This window comes from Canis lupus, chromosome 22, assembly GCF_003254725.2.
Source record: "Canis lupus dingo isolate Sandy chromosome 22, ASM325472v2, whole genome shotgun sequence".
NCBI classification, from domain to species: Eukaryota; Metazoa; Chordata; class Mammalia; order Carnivora; family Canidae; genus Canis; species Canis lupus.
The window spans coordinates 9,644,594-9,664,338 of record NC_064264.1 but is presented as its reverse complement, the minus strand read 5'-3'; the positions used below and the strand labels follow the sequence as shown (position 1 = coordinate 9,664,338).

General features: G+C 38.7%; 1 protein-coding gene across 2 annotated transcripts in view; it reads right to left on the bottom strand.

Annotated features, from left to right (window-relative positions):
* SUGT1 (SGT1 homolog, MIS12 kinetochore complex assembly cochaperone) overlaps positions 1-19,693 on the bottom strand; it is a 61,273-nt gene extending 41,580 nt beyond the window's left edge. The window contains exons 1-10 of one of the 2 annotated variants that reach the window (XM_025478139.3): positions 19,458-19,693; positions 19,301-19,340; positions 19,156-19,213; positions 10,023-10,113; positions 9,294-9,363; positions 8,351-8,421; positions 5,276-5,329; positions 4,784-4,800; positions 2,419-2,453; positions 705-801 (exon numbers count right to left, since the gene is read on the bottom strand). In XM_025478139.3, coding sequence (XP_025333924.1) covers positions 705-801; positions 2,419-2,453; positions 4,784-4,800; positions 5,276-5,329; positions 8,351-8,421; positions 9,294-9,363; positions 10,023-10,113; positions 19,156-19,213; positions 19,301-19,338 — 531 coding nt within the window. In that variant the 5' untranslated portion in view covers positions 19,339-19,340; positions 19,458-19,693. Of the gene's footprint in view, positions 1-704; positions 802-2,418; positions 2,454-4,783; positions 4,801-5,275; positions 5,330-8,350; positions 8,422-9,293; positions 9,364-10,022; positions 10,114-14,725; positions 14,848-17,153; positions 17,212-19,155; positions 19,214-19,300; positions 19,341-19,457 lie in introns of those variants that run through there. The other variant, XM_035704352.2, reaches the window with a different exon arrangement.
* Between the last annotated feature and the right edge of the window lie 52 nt (positions 19,694-19,745).

Below are 19,745 nucleotides of genomic sequence, written 5' to 3'. Positions count from 1 at the left end.
GAACATAATTACAGAATTTCAATACCACTGCAGATTACTTTAAACACTTTATACCGAATATCAGATTTAAAAAATGCAAAACCATCCTTTCTACCTGATAACCTTTACATGGATTCTCACAGACATAATTAAATAAGCAGAAAATAGTATGTTTCAAACATGTATATAACATTTAGTCTCTACAAAACTTAAGATATAAGAGCAAAACAATACAATTTATAACAAAAGAAAATATTCATATGCAAAACACTTCTACCACTAAAGTATCATTAAAGTTTTCTACTAAATGCTAAAAAAAACAAGTTATTAAAGTCACACTAATTTAATGTGGTTAAGTAAATTCTAAGACCTATAAATCATACAACAAATAAGACCTTTTTCATAAAGTATACCACACAAATGTAGCCAAATCATATATCTTACTGTTTTTTATATTTATCAAATTCTCCTTTGAATTTTAAATCTAAAGAAAAAGAAACATCTAGCTATAATCTACAGTATACTTTAGTCTCAAAATGTAAAATCATTCAGGCTGAAAAGCAATGCTTCAGATCTTCATCAGCATTCTCTATGTCTCAGGAAGAAATGATATATCTGATATATCATTATATATATAGATTATTGCTATAGATTATTCTCCAATATACTATATTTGCAAATAATTTAATCTCAAAACAAAAAAATGGTTCAAAGATTATAATAACCTCTTTTTCTGAAAATTCCACATTTACATTATTCTTCTGAACATTCTTGATCATAAGTGTAATGATTACTTGAGATTCTGTTTGATACCAGTCATACCTATTAAAAAAGAAAAAAAAAACACCTCAGAACATCTAATTTTCTTAAAGCTGCTGCTTTACATTTTGACAAGATTAAAAACTACAGTCTGATAAACAACAAGAGCTCCACCTTGAGGAACAAATTAGCAAAGCAGATAGTGAGTCACAGAAACAGTTTTATATAACTAATTTTCTTTGATCTGTACTAATGAAAAAGAACAGTAGGGTATGATGCCTCAAACCTTTCCAGGAGACTTAAATACATACATGATTTTCTGGGTTCTGATTTATATCTCTAATATTGTGCTTAAGCTAATGCTGAAGATGAAATTTACTCTTAACAGCTAACCGTTATATCATTAATAGCATTACACTTTCATTTCAACCTAATACTAAGAAAAAGCACTTCTATCCCTTTTTTACAGATGAAATGCCCAGAAGGGCAAAGCAATCCATCAATCAGCAGCAGGTGTTACACCGGAACCAGGTCAGCTGGACTCCACACATCAAAAATCTCTTAACTGAAACTAGCTAGGGCCAACAGCCCTGAACACGGGGAACAGAAGCAAATGAGCTAAAATTAAAATAACTTAAAATTTAACTCATTCTGGCCAGGCAAAACATTAAATACAGTATCTTCTTTCGGTCTCAAGGTACATGGGAAAACTAATGTGCCTAGAGATTCTAATTATGTGTATCTTTCCCACAGAAGGCTCTAAAAATGTACGGATCCTCACTTTCAAATGTGACTATATTAGATTATAAATGTCATGAGGCAAAGCCACTTATCTATCCTGCCCACTATTACATTTCTAGGACTAACCACAATGCCTGGTACACAATAACAGTATTAAATCAATTTTGGATAATTTTATGCTCCAAACACCGTAATTATTACTTGATGTTTGTGTTCTATACCTGCTCCTGCCACCAAGCTAGTCAAAGTTCCTTGTCTACTTGGTACTTGGAAAGTCACCCTAAATCTCCCCAGAAAGAGCACGAATAGGTTGTTCTAACATTTCCAAGCCATTTTAGGTAATTAAAATGCACCTTGATTAAAGAAATTAACTTTAAGAATCTGTTTCCCTCTGAAATTCAGTAAGGATGTAAAGCTCCAGATCAATGCCTTGTCTTTTTTTCTGTTACAGTCCTAAGAATACAAGTTGTACACGTGACTAAGGAATAATTAAAAATAAATTCAAATATTTGCTAGATGCTAAATTCATTACCCTAACTGTTGCCTTGAGCAACAGTCACTATCAACTCATGTAGAATTACTATTAAAAATTTACTCTAAAATATAAAAGGTAGTTACAATTTGACAATCCTACTACTAATTTACCCGTGTAATAATAAGTGGAAGAGGTTCTTGCCATACATGGAAAGGTGACATAATATGGAACCAGATGAAGAAACTTTAAAATGGAGAAGTGATTTGAATTTAACCTTAATATAAACACAATATCAATCAGTAAACATCCTTAGAATTAGTTTTTCCAAGCTAAACACAATTTCTAAAAAAACTAAAAACCACTGAAAATCACAGGATAAGGACTTGCTTATTATTATTAAAGAACAGGATTTTTCCCTTTGGGCATATTTATTATACATTATTTTATGAAGAAGAAACACTTACTTGATTTTTGACTGATGAGTCCTTTGAGAATCAGACTGATTTTGGTAAGTTGAAAGAAATTTTTACAAATTAGCAACTGTGTATTAAAATGCACGTATTAAAAAAAATAAAATAAAATAAAATGCACGTATTGTTAATTTACTCAGTGCTATGGTTACTTTGATATGGAGTAATTACATGAAAATATTCCTCAAAAACAAAGCATGGTATCCATTAATTGCTAAATAATACTAGCCTTCACAAAATATTAGAATGTTCAACATTTTTTATAATTTTAGGAATTAAAACTTCAAAAAAGATTTTTCTTCTAAGATAAAAGCAAATAGGGAAGTAAAAATAAGATGAAAACAGAGGAAAACAAACCATATAGACTCTTAACTATAGGAAACAAACTGAGGGATGCTAGAGGGGAGGTGGATGGGGGATGGAGCACTGGGTGCTGGGCATTAACTAGGGCACTTGATGGAATGAGCACTGGGTGTTATACGCAGCTGATGAATCACTAAATTCTACCTCTGAAACTAACAATACACTATATGTTGACTAAATTGAAGTAAAAAAATAAAATAACATAAAAATAAATAAAACCCAAAAAACTTTCTAAGGGGAAGACTGGAAAAGGCTACATTTAAAAGTCGAGTTCCAAGTCTCTCTACACCAAAAATAACAATGACATTTAAAAAAAAAAATTTTTTTTTAGAAACAGTATATAACCTTCAGACTTAACAGTGGCATCAAACGCTACTCTGGAACGTATGAAGGAACATTTCCATGGTGCCTTCCAGGTAACACCTTACTCCATTTATGGTCTCTCGGCAACATTCTACATCATCCATCAAGTAACAGCTCTTGGTCAATACCTACTTTCCTAAACTACACATGTACCAGTTAAGACTTATTAAAGAACTTGCCCTGAGTCGTAAATGACCTCTAAGTTGTCCCTAAATGATAGGAAAGAGATGAAATTTAGAAGAAGATAATAAAACCCATCTACCCATTTGAGTCTAACTCAGAATTACTCTCCAGTGTTAACCACTGAGAAACACCTGAATCCAGGTGAGCAAGTAGAGATAATGACTAGAACAGACTATTCCAGTTCACCTTGGTACAAAGATTAAACTAGTGTGAACCACAGCAATAACAAAATTCACTGTGGCTAAACAGCTGTTTGTGTTACTAGACAAAGTACCATTCAAATGCTATTCTGTTGTTTTCAGAAATAGTTCCAATCCCAAATATAATAGTATTTAAGAAAAAAAAAAAAACCTGCAGGCAAAGGAAGCCAACTTTTATTTACGTACTTAAAGATTTTATTTATTTATTGGGGGGGGGGGGGTAGGCGGGACAGTAAGACTCTGCACTAAGCATGGATCCTGACACGGAGCTGGATTTCATGACCCTGAGATCATGACCTGAGCCTACATCAGGAGTTGGACACTTAACCAATTGAGCCACCCAGGTACTCCAAAGGAAGCCAACTTTTAAATACTTCCCTCATCCATCATCCTTAGGACTATGGACAAGCCTTTAAGGTACAGGGATAAGAGGCAGGGTTCACTTTTGGTGATGTTCAAAACTCCAGTCACTATATATAAACATTTCTGGCCTGATGCTCACAACAACCTGCCTGAAGTAGATTAGCTCTATTGGGCCAGTTTATAAACGAAGCAAGTGCAAATAAAATAGTTTCTCAGTGTCACAATGTAATTCTGGAAGACAAAGATGTCAATCATCTTCAGACACAAAGAGATCCAAATGGGTTAAGTAACCACTCATAAAGACTACACACATTATCTCCTGACTGAATTTCACATGATCATTGCTAAAAACCACTAGCCATAATGTAACTATGTGTGTTATATATAAACCTAATCGGTTAAAAAAAAAAAAATCAACTTTCAACTCCACCGTAGTTTATAATAACTGAAAAGACTTGGAAATCTTCATGTCCAAAATAACAAATGTGAAACTGAATTGGACAGTGATAAACATTTCCAAATTTTACTTTACTTTTGTGTTCTTAGTACACCATGATAAATCCTGAAAGTGCTTCCAAAGCAGACATTAAACCTAAATGTGAGGACTTTTCAGCAAGGAAAAGATAAAAAGTAACCACCCTGACCATACTAAAATATGCCAAATCAACTTGAATCACACATTAAACAAGCCCAGTAATTTTTATGACTATAAACCTGTATATTTATTTCACCAAAAATGGTATTATTTCACTTACTAAAGGAAAAAATATTTACACGGAATTGCTTACGATCTAAGCAAAAGAAAGATCATTCAGAGGCCTGTCTCAAGTAAATATGGCAAAATTATATATAAGTGAGAACATGAAGGATAAAAATTTTGTACTTACCACCTCAGACTGTGATCCTATTAAAAACATAAAAGGAAAACATTTCCAGTTAACAGCAGATTTATAGGCAAAGTTACATACATGACTTCTGTAGCACAAACATACTTATTGATTACATAAACCTATTTTCCATACATTCCAAATAAAAGAAAGTAGTTTAATTTTGCATCCTGGAGTCATTGAAGACTCTTCAGTAACTTCTTACTGGTAATACAACTGTGAAACAAATCCAGATTTTTTTAATTTATTCATGATTTTTTTTATTTTATTTTTTTTTAAAGATTTTATTTATTTATTCATGAGAGAGACAGAGAGAAAGAGGCAGAGGGAGAAGCAGGCTCCATGCAGGGTCTCCAGGATCACACCCCAGGACCAAAGGCGGAGCTAAACCTCTGAGCCACCCGGGCTGCCCTAGAACAATCTGTTTAAATCCAAAATGTCAAATATTTACTTCTTTGAAAATTGAAAGACATGGAAAACCTATATATTTACCATTCTGAGCCTCTTGACACTTTTTGATCCAGACAGTGAAATCAGGATCTGCACCTAGAAAAAACATAGTGTATCATCAATCATCTGCACCACCCAATACAGTCATTCGACAAATACTTCTTGAATATATACATGTTCCAAACAGTGCTTCAGGCACTGGGAATTCAGCAGAAAATTAGACAAAAATACTTATCCTAACAGAGTTTATAGCAACCATAATATTACAATTATAAACATACTAACACGTTTAACATTTAAGTATTCAGCTTGAAGAATTTCAGTTAAAAAAAAAATTGGTTTTAACCACAGTCAACCTTACTGGTTCCCAAATACAAATAATCTACATTTTCCCCCACTCTTTGTCTGTTAAAGAAGCTTCCTCTCACACAACAGAATCAGACCTGAATTAGAATCCCAGGGCAGCCCCGGTGGCGCAGCGGTTTAGCGCCGCCTGCAGCCCAGGGCATGATCCTGGAGACCCGGGATCGAGTCCCGCATCGGGCTCTCTGCATGGAGCCTGCTTCTCCCTCTGCCTGTGTCTCTGCCTCTCTCTCTCTCTGCATCTCTATGAATAAATAAGTAAATAAAAATCTTAAAAAAAAAAAAAAAATCCCAATACACCGGGCAGCCGCGGTGACGCAGCGGTTTAGCGCCGCCTGCAGCCCAGGGTGTGATCCTGGCGACCCAGGATAGAGTCCCACATCGGAGTCCCTGCATGGAGCCTGCTTCTCCCTCTGCCTGTGTCTCTGCTTCTCTCTCTCTCTGTGTGTCTCTCACGAATAAATAAATAAAATCTTTAAATTAAAAAAAAAAAAAAAAAAAAGAATCCCAATACACCATCAGTGTTTTGGGATGGAAGTCTGGTACCGAACAGCTGGACCAAGGTCTAGAAGCCTCTCCTGACCCCCAGGTTTGTTCTCTAAATGCAGCTACCTACTTATTCTACTATTCTCTCAATAGCCTTTCCGTTACCATGCCATTTCTACCAAGACCAAAAAACCTTTGCACTTTGTGCAGTTCTGTCCTATCTCCCGATTCCATTGCAATCAAGACACTACAGATGGTGAACTATACATTTAGACACAGCAATGTAAACATAAACGTAAACAAATTATTAATCTTTAAAGACGCAGAACAATAAATCTATCTAAACAGCACAGGGTCTAATCCAATATGATGTTAAAAATTATTAGAAGTACTCTAAACAAAAGTTTGTAAATTCAAACAAATTGCAGGCAAGATTACTGAAAAATAAAAATTTCTTAAAATGAAATTTTCTAGTATTTTATAAGTGAAAATCAACTATATAGGCCTTAAGTAATAACCTACACACACACACACATTCATTCTATTGGGGGGAGCAATTATATCAAAATCCTAGATTTGGGGCCACCTTGATGACTCAGTGGTTGAGCATCTGCCTTTGGCTCAGGTCATGATCCCAGGGTCCTGGGATCGAGGCCTACATTGGGCTCCCTGCATGGAGCCTGCTTCTCCCTCTGCCTATGTCTCTGCCTCTCTGTGTCCCAATTGAATAAATCTTTAAAAAAAATTATAGATTTGAATAATGTATTATACAAATTAGTAAATAAAACCAAACTTCCTATTATACCAAACAGAATAAAAGATAAGTTATAAATGGTTTACCCCAGTAATATGAGAACCCTAACAGTTTAACATACATTTTCCTTAAAATTAAAGAACAAATTTGCCTTTAAATTAAAATATTCATAAAAGCAATTTTACTGAAAAACAGGCACCTCTATTTGAGGCAGACTCAAATAATTCTAGGATAAAAGTCAATGGCAGTAAGACACTAATAAAGGAAAAAAATTCAGGTGAGGAACTTTCTATTGCTATGAAAAAAATAAGGAACAGGGCTTAGAAATCTACAAGATGGAATGATTTATGTCTCTTGAAGGCTTTCCAATGTATATCAAGGTGCAGGATAACTGGATTCTTTAGAATTTGCTTAAAGTGAAGATATGCTGGCTTGCTAACTGAATAGCCAACTTATTTATGTATCACTACTCCCTCCTAATTTGGAGATTCCAATTGCAAAGCTGGGTCCACTGTCCTCTCTCAAGCAGGTAGAGAGCAGAAAAGCAAATACTCAAAGCATTACAACAGAAAATTTTTAAAAATATAAAAACATACTCATGCAATACTTTAGAGGAGAGTTTCCCAACTCCAGCACTACTGCTATTTTGGACCAGCTACTTCTCTGTTGTGGGGGACAATCCTGTGCCATGTAGGATGTTTACCAGCATCCCAGGCCTCTACTCACTAGGTATCAACAGCACATCTCCCATCCACCAGTCATGAAAATCAAAAAATCTCTTCAGACATTGCTAAATGTCTTCCAGAGAGCAAAATCATCCCTACTTAGGAAGCACTGCTCTAGAGAACTGTGATAAGACTCAATCATTAGAGGAAGATAAACAATGGTACACAATTTCAATTATGTAGTCTATATCTATGAGATTACTTACATCTTGTCAGTATTTTGTAGACTCTTGATTTTTGGCTCCTCTAAAATTTCTACACGTGTGCACAGACATCCATACTACTAATTTTCATATACTTTTCTGAAGTAGACATTAAAAACTCCTAATACTCTCAAAGCTCCAAGTTTCTTCCTATCACAACTTACCCAAGCTGACACTTCACTTAATAAAAAAATCTGTTGTAAAACTTCCTATCTCAGCCATCTGAATAGTAACTTAAACTGAACAGACTTCTGAAAATCAAATTAAACTTTCACTTGTCAATTAGAAAAATTTAAAGCCAGACTAAGTAGAGGAAGCACACTGGAGGTTTATATAGTTTTTAACCTCTAACGGTAAAGTTCATCTGTGATTTAAATGCTAAAGAAAAAAAAAAAGAAAAAAATGCTGAAGAGAGACCAATTTAATCAGTTTTAAGTAAACTCAAATTTTGCAATCAACAGAAAACCTAAGAAGAAAGGTATTGGCTTTCTACGATGAACTTGAGATTACACTAACACAATTCAGCCATGGTATTTAATACACAGAAATAATGGATTCTTTATTAACATAGAATTCCAATACTTACTATCTAATTTCTGTCCTTCTATAAAAGTTTCTAAAGCAGCAGCATAGTTTTTTTCATGGTATTCACATATCCTGCATGAGCACATTAAAAACAAATACCACACACACGTGAGATCACGCAAAAAGGCTTTCTGAATTAAATATACTTGTACTCTCAATTGGTAAAAGAAATAATTTAAGTATATTTTAATAAGCCAAGAGGTTTTCTAATATACTGTAACATTAAATATAACTTCCATTAAAATGTAATTTTGGAACTCATTTCAGAAGGAATTTCTTGTTTTTAATTGTATACACTTGCTTATTCCAAAATATAGTTACGCTAAGAAACTAAAGAAGTTTCTTAATAAAGTTATAATTAGCAACAGCAACAAGCTGAGATATAAAGAACACAGACGGTTTTCACAACATTAAATGTAGCCTGTCCAGCCTAGCTGACAAATAAGATGTTCTCTAGTCAGTTAAATACAGTAAAGTCCAAACAATAAACAAAAAAGAGATTTGAAATCCATCAGTTTCATCATTTCTTGTAATTATTTCAATCGCCACTATTTTAAAACACACTATGTATCTCTTATTACCTACTATAATTAACAGAAGTATAAAGTTATATTTAAAATTGAGGGGATCTCCGGGTGGCTCAGCGGTTTAGCGTGAGCTCAGGGTGTGATCCTGGAGTCCTGGGATCAAGTCCCGCGTCAGGCTCCCGGCATGGAGTCTGCTTCTCCCTCTGCCTGTGTCTCTGCCCACCAATCTCTATGTCTATAATGAATAAATAAATAAAATCTTTAAAAAATAAAAAAATAAAAATTAAATTGGATCCTATCTCAGCTATAAAATGTATACAGAATTTACTATTTACGTAAAACTTAAAATGCATTCATTTAACAAAGTAAACACCTACTATCTACAGTTCAGACCCAATTAGAGTAGATAATGCATACCCTTTTCTCAGCATAGCAATGGAATTATTTGGATTAAGTTCAAGAGACTTCTTTGCATCAGCAACAGCATCTATGTACAAAAACAAAACGGGAGGGGGTATTTAGTAATTTATGGACCTAACAAATTACACACAAAATTTGAATCAGCCCTACATTTTCCAGTATTCAAGTTGGTGTGATGGACAAATGCTTTTAAGTTAGGAAAAACTAATCCAAGATATAATCCAAAAAATATTACTCACATCTTATTAGGCTAATATTTAGCTTCCTTTTTAAAGCTATTCAGTCAACATATAAAGCTTTGTCACAAAACTCATCTAATTTCTCATGAACATCATTTATGTAATTTGACTCAAGGTATTTACTTTTCCCTACCCAGATTCTCTATTCAGAACAATTAAAAGTTACACAAGTAACATAAAGGCATTCTTTTTTACATAAGTTACAAATAAGAGCATTTCATTTATAGTCTGTAAAACAATAAATGTGATGCTATTTTTAGTATATCCAAGAACTACAAATGAAATCTATATAAATTCACCCACTGAAGGAAGAGACACCCAGAACATTTGTATAGGTATTGCTCAACATGTTTGTCATGTTTCAGCCACTTCACACATTGTATGGAAGATCAATTTAAAAATCCTCAAGGATAATCTCTATTCCATTTGACTCACTGCATCTTGGGCAAAATTTATAAAGAAGAAATAATATATTCAGTAAAGTTACCACAGTAATTCCCAAGAAGAATGTGACAATAAGCTCTTTGACAATAATATTGCGCATCATCTGGTTTCTGTTCCAAAGCCTTAGTCAGCTCCTAGAAATACAAACATGTTGTGTCAATAAATGTTTTTTAAAAGCAACTGAATTCTAATTAAACATGATTTTTAATCAAATAACCTAATATCATAAGCTATTTGGAGGAAAGATAACAATGAAATAAGCTTGGTGCTTTTCTTTGCAAGAGGATCAATATCTCCTCTTCTCCATTCTCCTCACCCCAAACCCACAATCTAATGTAGTATCTTAGCACAATTCCTGGACTATAGTAGGAACTCAATAAATGGTAATTACTATCACTTCATTTATTCTGAAGAATTGAGACGATATATATTGAACGTCACAGATTTTCTCCCTCTAATTAGGAAAAGACTCAAAGATCATGTAGAATTTGAGATGCCTAGTAAATGTAAAACTGTCCAATAAAAACAAACAAACAAACCTAGAAGTTAAATCTAGAGCTCAGGGAGGTTAACAGAATCAATAAAGACACAATGAAGCTTATCTGGCCCTCTCCCATCCTCTGTCAATAGCAGACAACCCTAAGAAATTACAGCACAAAAGCCCAGATACAGTACCTCACAGATAGCTATCAACTGATCAAGATTTATTAGATTAAAACTTTGTCACCCCCTGGGGAGTCACAGCATATAAGTGGTAGCTGGAACAACAATGATGCAAGAAGAGATAGCATGGGGGGGGGCGGGTCACCCGGGTAGCTCAGCTGGTTAAGCGTCTGCCTTTGTCTCAGGTCAGGATCTCAGCATCCTAGGATCAAGCCTCGCATCAGGCTCCCTATTCAGCGAGGAGCCTACTTCTAACCTCTCCCTCTGCCTGCCACTCCCCCACTTGTGCTCATGCTCTAAATAAATAAAATATTTTTAAAAAGAAGAGACAGCATGATCAGTGAGGCCAAGGACAAAATGTTGGCAAGTGAGAATGTTTTGATTCTCTACCCAGTGCTCACACATCCTACGGATTTGCTAGTTTTCTTAAAAGATAAAATTACTTCAATAACGACATGACAGGGCAGTCCCGGTGGCTCACTGGTTTAGTGCCACCTTCAGCCTGGGGCGGGATCCAGGAAACCCGGGACTGAGTCCCACCTCGGGCTCCCTGCATGGAGCCTGCTTCTCCCTCTGCCTGTGTCTCTGCCTCTCTCTATCTCTGTCTCTCGTGAATAGAATCCTTAAAAAAATAAAAATAAACAAATAACGACATGACATTGATTTTGCTTATTAGTAGCAGGATTCCCCAAAAGCAATGTATGCCATACTTGGTAACCATTTATCTAAAACACAATATACCTAAAATCCAAACCATTTTCTATGTTCTTCACCTCTATTATCCTGATCCGAGCAATAATGAAAATCAGATCTTGTTTATGTCAATAAACATTAAACTCTCCAGTGTCTTTTCAGCTGACTCAGAGCAAAAGCCCAAGTTCTTCCAGTGACCTCCAAGGCCCTCCTTGATAGGACCTTCTACTAGCTCTCTTATCTCATCTTTTATTACTCATCCGCTTGCTCCCCTACTCTAGCCACAATGGCTTCTTTGCTGTTCTTCAAACACCTCAGGGCTCTACATCAGCTGTTCCCTCTCACTAGAAAGATCTTCCCCAAGTGTGCAGAGAAAATCCATTCCCTTTCTTTTTTAAGGATTTATTTATTCATGAGAGAGAGACAGAGAGAGAGGGGCAGAGACACAGGCAGAGACAGAAGCAGGCTCCATGCAGGGAGCCCGACGTGGGACTCCATCCTGGGACTCCAGGATCACACCCTGGGCTGAAGGCAATGCTAAACTGCTGAGTCACCCAGGCTGCCCCATTCCCTCACTTTCTAGTCCGTGACAAGACTGTGTCAAATCCAGTCTGTCTGACTCCAAATTTGGTTTTAAAAACCAAACCACACAGTCTCCTGATAACGTCTCTTTATTCCAAGTATCTTTTACACGCCAATAATATTTGTATTAATGTTTCCCAATATTTACCTAAGTTAAATACCATCTTGCACTTAAATTTTCAACAATTTTGAAAACAGCTGATAAGCTCTTACCTATCTACTCAAGTATATCTGCAAACCAAATTTCTAAGCCTCTCCTCAGCAAGAGAACAGGCTTATTAAGGGTGAAAAAAGCTATTATAAATTATACTAGTACCTAGATCATCAAATTATATGTATTTTTTAACATGTTACGTTAACAAAGGTCAGACACTGGAGGCACAAAGACAAATAAAATGGAGTCAAGTAAAACAAAAATTTTAAAAAAATTAAAAAATAAAAATAAATTTTAAAAAATGGAGTCAAGTAAAAACTTCTGAATTTCAAACAACCAACTTGCAAATGACCTTTAAAAACACAAACCAATTGTTGGTTAAGGAGAATCAGTTATGTAATTCAGTTAAATAAACTAAGCAATTTACTTATTAGAATGCTGTTATTTTGAAAAATTACCAAAAAACAGAATACAAACCGAACACGACACACAAACATGTCACATTATGATGTAATATCACGTCATCAATATCACAATAACCAGTTTATTTTTTATAAATATACAGTATAACAAAGCCAGAAGTGGTGAAATTAAAACAATGATTTGTGGTTGTATTAAATACATCAGACTTGTGGCATGTTTTGAGAGTTCTACTATTTCTGTGACAACAGGTGCTTGCTGCTTGAGTACAAAGGGACTAAAATGAGGTACCTCAAAGGCAAGGACTTCAGTGCCAACATTTGAATCATAGTGGCAAAAGCCCATTATTTATGTAGATCAATGGAAAACATACTGTAAACATGCCCCAAAATATATTTACATAAAAGGAGTTATAGTCAAGCAATTTAGAGTTCTCAAAAATAAACTCCATTAACTATAAACATAATTACACTGAAATCTTTACCAAGATAATGGTGAAGAACCCTAGTAATCCAAAACAATAGGGGGATAAACTTTTTTAAGGCATTAAAATTGTTTAAAACTTAGATCTTATAAAATGAATTTCTGTGGGATGCCTGAGTGGTTCAGCAGTTGAGCATCTGCCTGTGGCTCAGAGTGTGATCCCAGGATCCAGGATTGAGTCCCACATCAGGCTCCCTGCATGGAGCCTGCTTCTCCCTCTGCCTGTGTGTCTATGCCTTTCTGGGTCTCATGAAAGAAGAGGAGGAAAGGGGAGAGGGGAGAGGGGGGAGGGGGGGAGAGGGGAGGAAAAGGGAAGGGAAGGGAAGGGAAGGGAAGGGAAGGGAAGGGAAGGGAGAAAGAAAAGAAAGAAAAGAAAAGAAAAGAGAAAAAAAAGAAAAGAAAAAAAGAAAGAAAGGAAGGAAAAGAAAGAGGAAAGAAAGAAAAGAAAAGAAAAGAAAAGAAAAAGAAAAAAAGAAAATTTCTAAATCTTAAAAGTTAGTAAGTTTCAGGCTTTTTAAAAATGCTAGTCAACTAGGTAACTTGTTAAGATTGAAAGTAAAGCAGACTGCTCACACTGACCCAACTGCTGAAGGGTATCTTATTTTGATTTCACTTCCCATTTTCTTCTAGCCACAGCCAATCCCCAATCAGAGATGACAAACAAGAGTACCAACCCTTCTCCCTTCCTAAACTACTGAGGACTGCTCAAGAAAAACCACAGAACCATGCAGAACTGGTAACACTGCATTTATGCCTGTTAGCTCTGTGCTTAGTGCTCTCAACAAAGCGATCAAGGGTCAACTACCTCAAAGTCAGCTACCAAACCTTTAACTCTATTATAGGTCCCTAAATCTACCCCCTCCTCTAGACCTTGATGCCTTGAACCCAGAGACTTGTCACTTCTCTACTATATAACCCTGAGCAATTTAATCTGTTTGGTCTCAGCTTCCTTGTGAGTGAGTAGAATGCAAATACCCACCCTCAGTTGTTACAAAAATTATGGTAGGAGTCATTTAACATGTCACATTTGAGTGCCTACCACTACACGGAAAATGTGGTAAAAAAAGACACACAAAATCCCTGCTACCTTGGAGCTTACAATGGGGCCCAATTTAGATAGGGTGGTCTGAGAGGGAAAAAACCTTCTCTGAAGTGACATTTCAGCTGAAATCTCATCACCAAGCAAAATGAACCCAAGTCCATAGGCCCTCCGCAAGGACTGAGCTTGATACATTCAAGTGAATAGAAAAAGAGAGTGTAGCAGGAACCTAGAGCAAAGAAGCTACAAGATGCCTACCTCAAAGGCCTTATCTTGTACCTTACATTACATATCTTCATTATAGCCCTGTGAAATAGGTCCTATTTAGTCCCACTTCACAGAAAGGAAATCTGATCCAAAGTGACAACGGGAATTTTCCTAAAGTTAGAGTTATTATGAAGCCAGGGTTTTGATCCAAGCACTCTGATTCCAGAGCTTGTGTTTTTAAAGTAAACTACCCACAATACAGGGCTCACACCCACGACCCCAAGATCAAGAGTCTCATGTTCTACCAACTGAGCCAGCCAGGTGCCCCCAGAAACCTATGCTCTTAACCACTATTCATACTGGGCCTCAAAAAAGTCTCATAATTCACAAATCTTCTCTCCCTAGTGATTCGAGACACTGTATAGTTTTCCTGACTACCCTGGTTGGCCTCCAGTCTGCTTATGTTCTTAGTATATTTCGTACACCACCCCATTATAATATTTACCTTATATTTTAATAATCTGTCGACTTGTCTTTCTCTCCATTGGACTGCAAACTTCCTCAATGCAGTCTTTTCATCTTTAGATCCTTGGCTCCCAGTACAGAATTCACCACTAACATATATATCTTATGTTGAATCAATGAAAAATGTGAATCAGCTTGATACAAACATTTCCCTTTTAACCCTAACTGGATGGTCTTACATAAGAACATAACATTTTAACTAATGTATTATCAATTATTTTAACTAATGTATTATCAATTTCAAAATAACCAGATGACTCCTGAACAATGAGGTGTGTTAAGGGCACTAGCCCTCACAGCCGAAAATCCACTCTGAGTATAACTTCTGACTCCCCAGTAACTTAAAAGCCTCCTACTGACCAGAAAGAAGCCTTACCAATAACACAATTAACACGTATTTTATGTATTATAAACTATATTCTTACAATAAAGTAAGCTAGAGGGAAAAAATTATGAAAACTGTAAGAAAAACACATTTACAGTACTGCAGGCATCGGGAAAAAAAATCCGTATTAAATAGGCCAATGCAGTTCAAATCCTATGTAAGTAGGCCCACGATGTTCAAGGTCGACTGTGAAAAGGTCACTTCAAGCTTTTTTTTAAGTATATTTATTCATGAGACACAGAGAGAGATGCAGAGACATAGACAGAGGGAGCAGGCTCCCCATGGGGAGCCTGATGTGGGACATGGGGAGCCTGATGTGGGACTCGGGGAGCCTGATGTGGGACTCAATCCCAGGACCTTGGTTTCATGACCTGAGCTGAGCTGAGAGCAAGATGCTCAACCACTGAGTCATCCAGGTGCCCCCACCCCAAGCTTTAAAAATAACTTTTTCAGGTGCCTAGGTAGCTCAGTCCATTAAGCATCTAACTCTTGATTTCTGCTCATTTCATGTTCTTGGGGGTTGTGGGATCCAGCCCTACATTGGGTTCTGTGCTGAGTGTGGAGCCTGCTTAAAATTCTCTCCCGCTCCATCTGCTTCTCCCCTCCATCTTTTCTCTCAAATAAATAAATAATAAAAGGAACACTTTCTCTTACAATCATTCTCCCCATTCCCAGTTTCTGATTCAGGTTGGTGTGGGTCCTCAGAATTTGCATTTCTAATAAGTTCTCAGGTGATGCTGCTGCAGCTGGTCTGAGAATGATGCTTTTGAGAATTACTTTTCCACAGCACTAGACTAAGAGTCTGGAAACTTATATCCCAGGGGTCCCATTCTGCCTCTACTTGGCTATATACATCTCTATGACAGATCATTTGGATTTCTTTGGGTCTCAGTTTTCTTTTTTTTTAATTTTTTTTTTATTTATTTATGATAGTCACACAGGGAGAGAGAGAGGCAGAGACATAGGCAGAGGGAGAAGCAGGCTCCAAGCACTGGGAGCCTGACATGGGATTCGATCCTGGGTCTCCAGGATTGCGCCCTGGGCCAAAGGCAGGCACCAAACCGCTGCGCCACCCAGGGATCCCGGGTCTCAGTTTTCTTCTGTAAAATGGATGGGTACGTACTAGACCACATGAGCTGTAAGGACTCTGAATAACCTCAGATGGAGTCCAAGAATCTGCATTTCTAATAAATTCCCAGGTGACGTTAATGCTGCTGGTTCAAAAAGCCACACTTTAAGAATCTAGGTACTATAGTAGCTAAGCACATGCCTATTCTATGTAATTTCATTCCTAGCTCTATATATATATATATCCCTCCCCAAAAAAGTGTGCTCACCAAAATACCCGTATAAGTAAATTCAAAGCGGTTTTATTCATACTAGCTAATAACTGGAGGTAAGTCAAATGTCCATTGTTAGAGTTGTGCTATACTTTTACACAATGAAATACTACACAGCAATGAAAAAAACCACTTCACACAACATGGACAGATCTTACATGAGAGCACCAGACTAGTGTGCGTTACTGTTTATGGGAAGTACAAGAACAAGAAAAACTAATGGTGATGGAGATCAGAATGGGAGTCGGCTGGTAGGTAAGGGGAATTATTGGCTGAGAAGCAGCAGGAGGAGGGAGTTAGGATGGAAGTGCTCTCCACCTTGAGCTGCGAGATATATACATATATGGCAGCCTCAGTAGTTGCACACTCAAGATCTGTGTTATTTATACGTTAGCATACATCAAAAAAAGTTTCTTTAAATGAGGAAGATAAGTGACAAAATTCATTACAGGAATTCCCTTTAAAAGCAACCCACATGGGGATCCCTGGGTGGCTCAGTGGTTTAGCACCTGCCTTCAGCCCAGGGTGTGATCCTGGAGTCCCGGGATCCAGCCCCACATCAGGCTCCCTGCATGGAGCCTGTTTCTCCCTCTGCCTGTGTCTCTGCCTCTCTGTGTGTGTGTGTGTGTGTCTCTCTCTCATGAATAAATAAAGTCTTTTAAAAAAAAATAAAAGCAACTCACATAAATTGGATTTCCAAAGACGACACTGGGGTAAGAAGATCATAACAAATGCAGATTCTGAAATACAGCTGTCTAGATGACATAACGAATTGTGAAGAAAGATGTTCACAGTGCCTCCTCTAATACTACTCTATTACCGATCCCAGAAGCCTCACTAGGAAATATCGTAGCACAACTCATGAACCAACCATTTTATTTCAGGGCCTTCATATCTAGATCCAAAGAAACACTCCGACTTATAAAGCCCTCTAGAACCTTAGCCCTGGTTTACTCCCTACCTCATCGCTGACTCCTGTGTCATCCCACTCTTCTTAAACGGGTCTTTTTGCTACTCCTTGTACAAGCCAACGTCATTCCAACATGGGGATCTTTGCCCTGGCTCTTTTTCTGCCTGGAATGCCCTTTAACCAGCGCTCACTCCCCAAGCTTCTGCTCAAATATCATCTCTTCTGAAAGACTCTACTACCCACGTGGCAAATTTCCCTTAAAAGTCCCAGCTGGGGGGGGGGGGGGGGGAGGGAACCTTTCTTGCTTCAAATTGCTAAGCTTACCTACATTGGATTATAACAAGCGAACAGGTTTGCTTTCCTTTCTCCCTCCTGCTTCAAACCAAGAAACCTCTGCCTAAATTCTACAACCAACTCCATCATGTATCCTTAGCTTAGCCTCTCTTTATTATTCGTAATTACTTAAATCTTGCTCTTTTGACTTTTTTTTTTTTAAGATTTCATTTATTCATGAGAGACACAGAGAGAGAGGCAGAGACACAGGCAAAAGAAGAAGCAGGCTCCATGCAGGGAACCCGATGTGGGACTCAATTCTGGGTCTCCAGGATCACATCCTGAGCCAAAGGCAGACGGTCAACCACTGAGCCACCCAGGTGTCCATTTTTTTTAAAAGATTTTATTTATTCATGAGACACACAGAGAGACAGAGAGAGAGAGAGAGAGAGGCAGAGACACAGGCAGAGACAGAAGCACGCTTCATGCAGGGAGCCCAACATGGAACTCAATCCTGGGACTCCAGGATCACAATCACACCCTGAGCTGAGGGCAGGTGCTAAACCGCTGAACCCCGCCCCCCCCCCCCCCCCCCGGGGCTGCCCTCTTTTGACTTTTCTTTATGGCTTTCCAATCTCTCACTTCACACAGCCTTTAAGCCCGTGAAATACATAAACAAGACTTTAGGCCTTAGCAGTCAAGTGTCTTGCACAAGGCACCCCCCCCAAAATAAATAAATAAATAAATAAGCAAAATGAAATAAAATAAAAAATAAAAACCCTGCTTTGATAAATGAGTGAATAATGAGCAGTAACGGGACATCTGGAAATACCCAGAGACCTACGGGAAAAGAACACCTGGAATGTAAGAACGACAGGGACGATTATAAAATGAAAAAAACAAAACAAAACAAAAAAGCAAAGAAAAAAAAAACAAAAAACAATAACAAATCTCATCAAGCCTAGATTTTCACTTTTTCCACTTCTAGTCACAAATGCCACTTAACAAAAACAAAAAAAACAAAAAACAAAATCGGGGAACCTCGGGGGGGGGGGGCGGGGAGGGCTCAGTGGTGGAGCGTCTTGCCTTTGGCTCAGGTCGTGACCCCGGGGTCCCGGGATCGAGTCCCTGCGTGAGGCTCCCCTGCACGGGGCCTGCTTCTCCCCCTGCCTGCGTCTCTGCCTCTCTTAAATAAAACCTTAAAAAAAAAAAAAAAAAAAGGAAATCCCTCCAGGACAACTGTGAGTGCCGACTACGCCCCCCGCCAGGGAAGAGAGCAGGTAACTGCCAAGGAAGGAAGCGGAGGCGAGGAGGCGAGGATGCAGGCCGGTCGGGGAGCGGGCGGGGGCGGGGGCGGGGGCCCGGGGCCGGCACCCAGGGCACACCGCAACCGCGGCCCCAGAGGGCGGCGCGGGGAAGAGGCGGGTCCGCCCGAACCCCCGACCCCGAGGCGGCCGCGTTCCCCCGGGCAGAGCGGAGGAGGCCGCGGCTGGTTCTCTCACCTCTAAGGCCGCCCGGGGGTCCTCCTCCATCAGGGCGTCAGAGAAGCTCCGGGAGAACCTGCCAGGGAAGCAACGACACGCTCACTGACCCGGGGGCGGGGGGCGGGGGGGAGACACAAACAGCAAGGACGAGGAGAACACGCACTTGGGGGCCGTGGCAGGTCCTGCTGCAGCCGCCGCCATCCCTAAAAAAAAAAAAAAAAAAAAAAATCGCTGTTGCTGTGAGAGCCGCTACCACCGAGCTTAGGAGCTGCGCCGCCGCCGCCGCCGCCCAAGGGGGAAGCTTCTAGAGAAGCACCGACCGAGCTTCCGTCCCGAGGAGCCAACGAGCAGCCACGCAGCGCGTCGCAGGAGGGAGCGGAGACGGAAAGTGGGCGCAGGGCCCGCTGGGACGGTGGAGGACTCAGCCTCCGGGCCCGGGCCCGGTCATGTGACCAAGCGCTCTCAGTTACCGCCCCCCCTCCCCGCCCTGCGCAGCCATGGTTACGGAGGCGCCGGCTCTTCACGCCTGCCGGGCCTTCCCCGGACGCCTCTGCGCCCCGGAAGAGCCTTTCAGGGGCAGTAGCCCAAAAGCGCTTCTGCAGCGGACT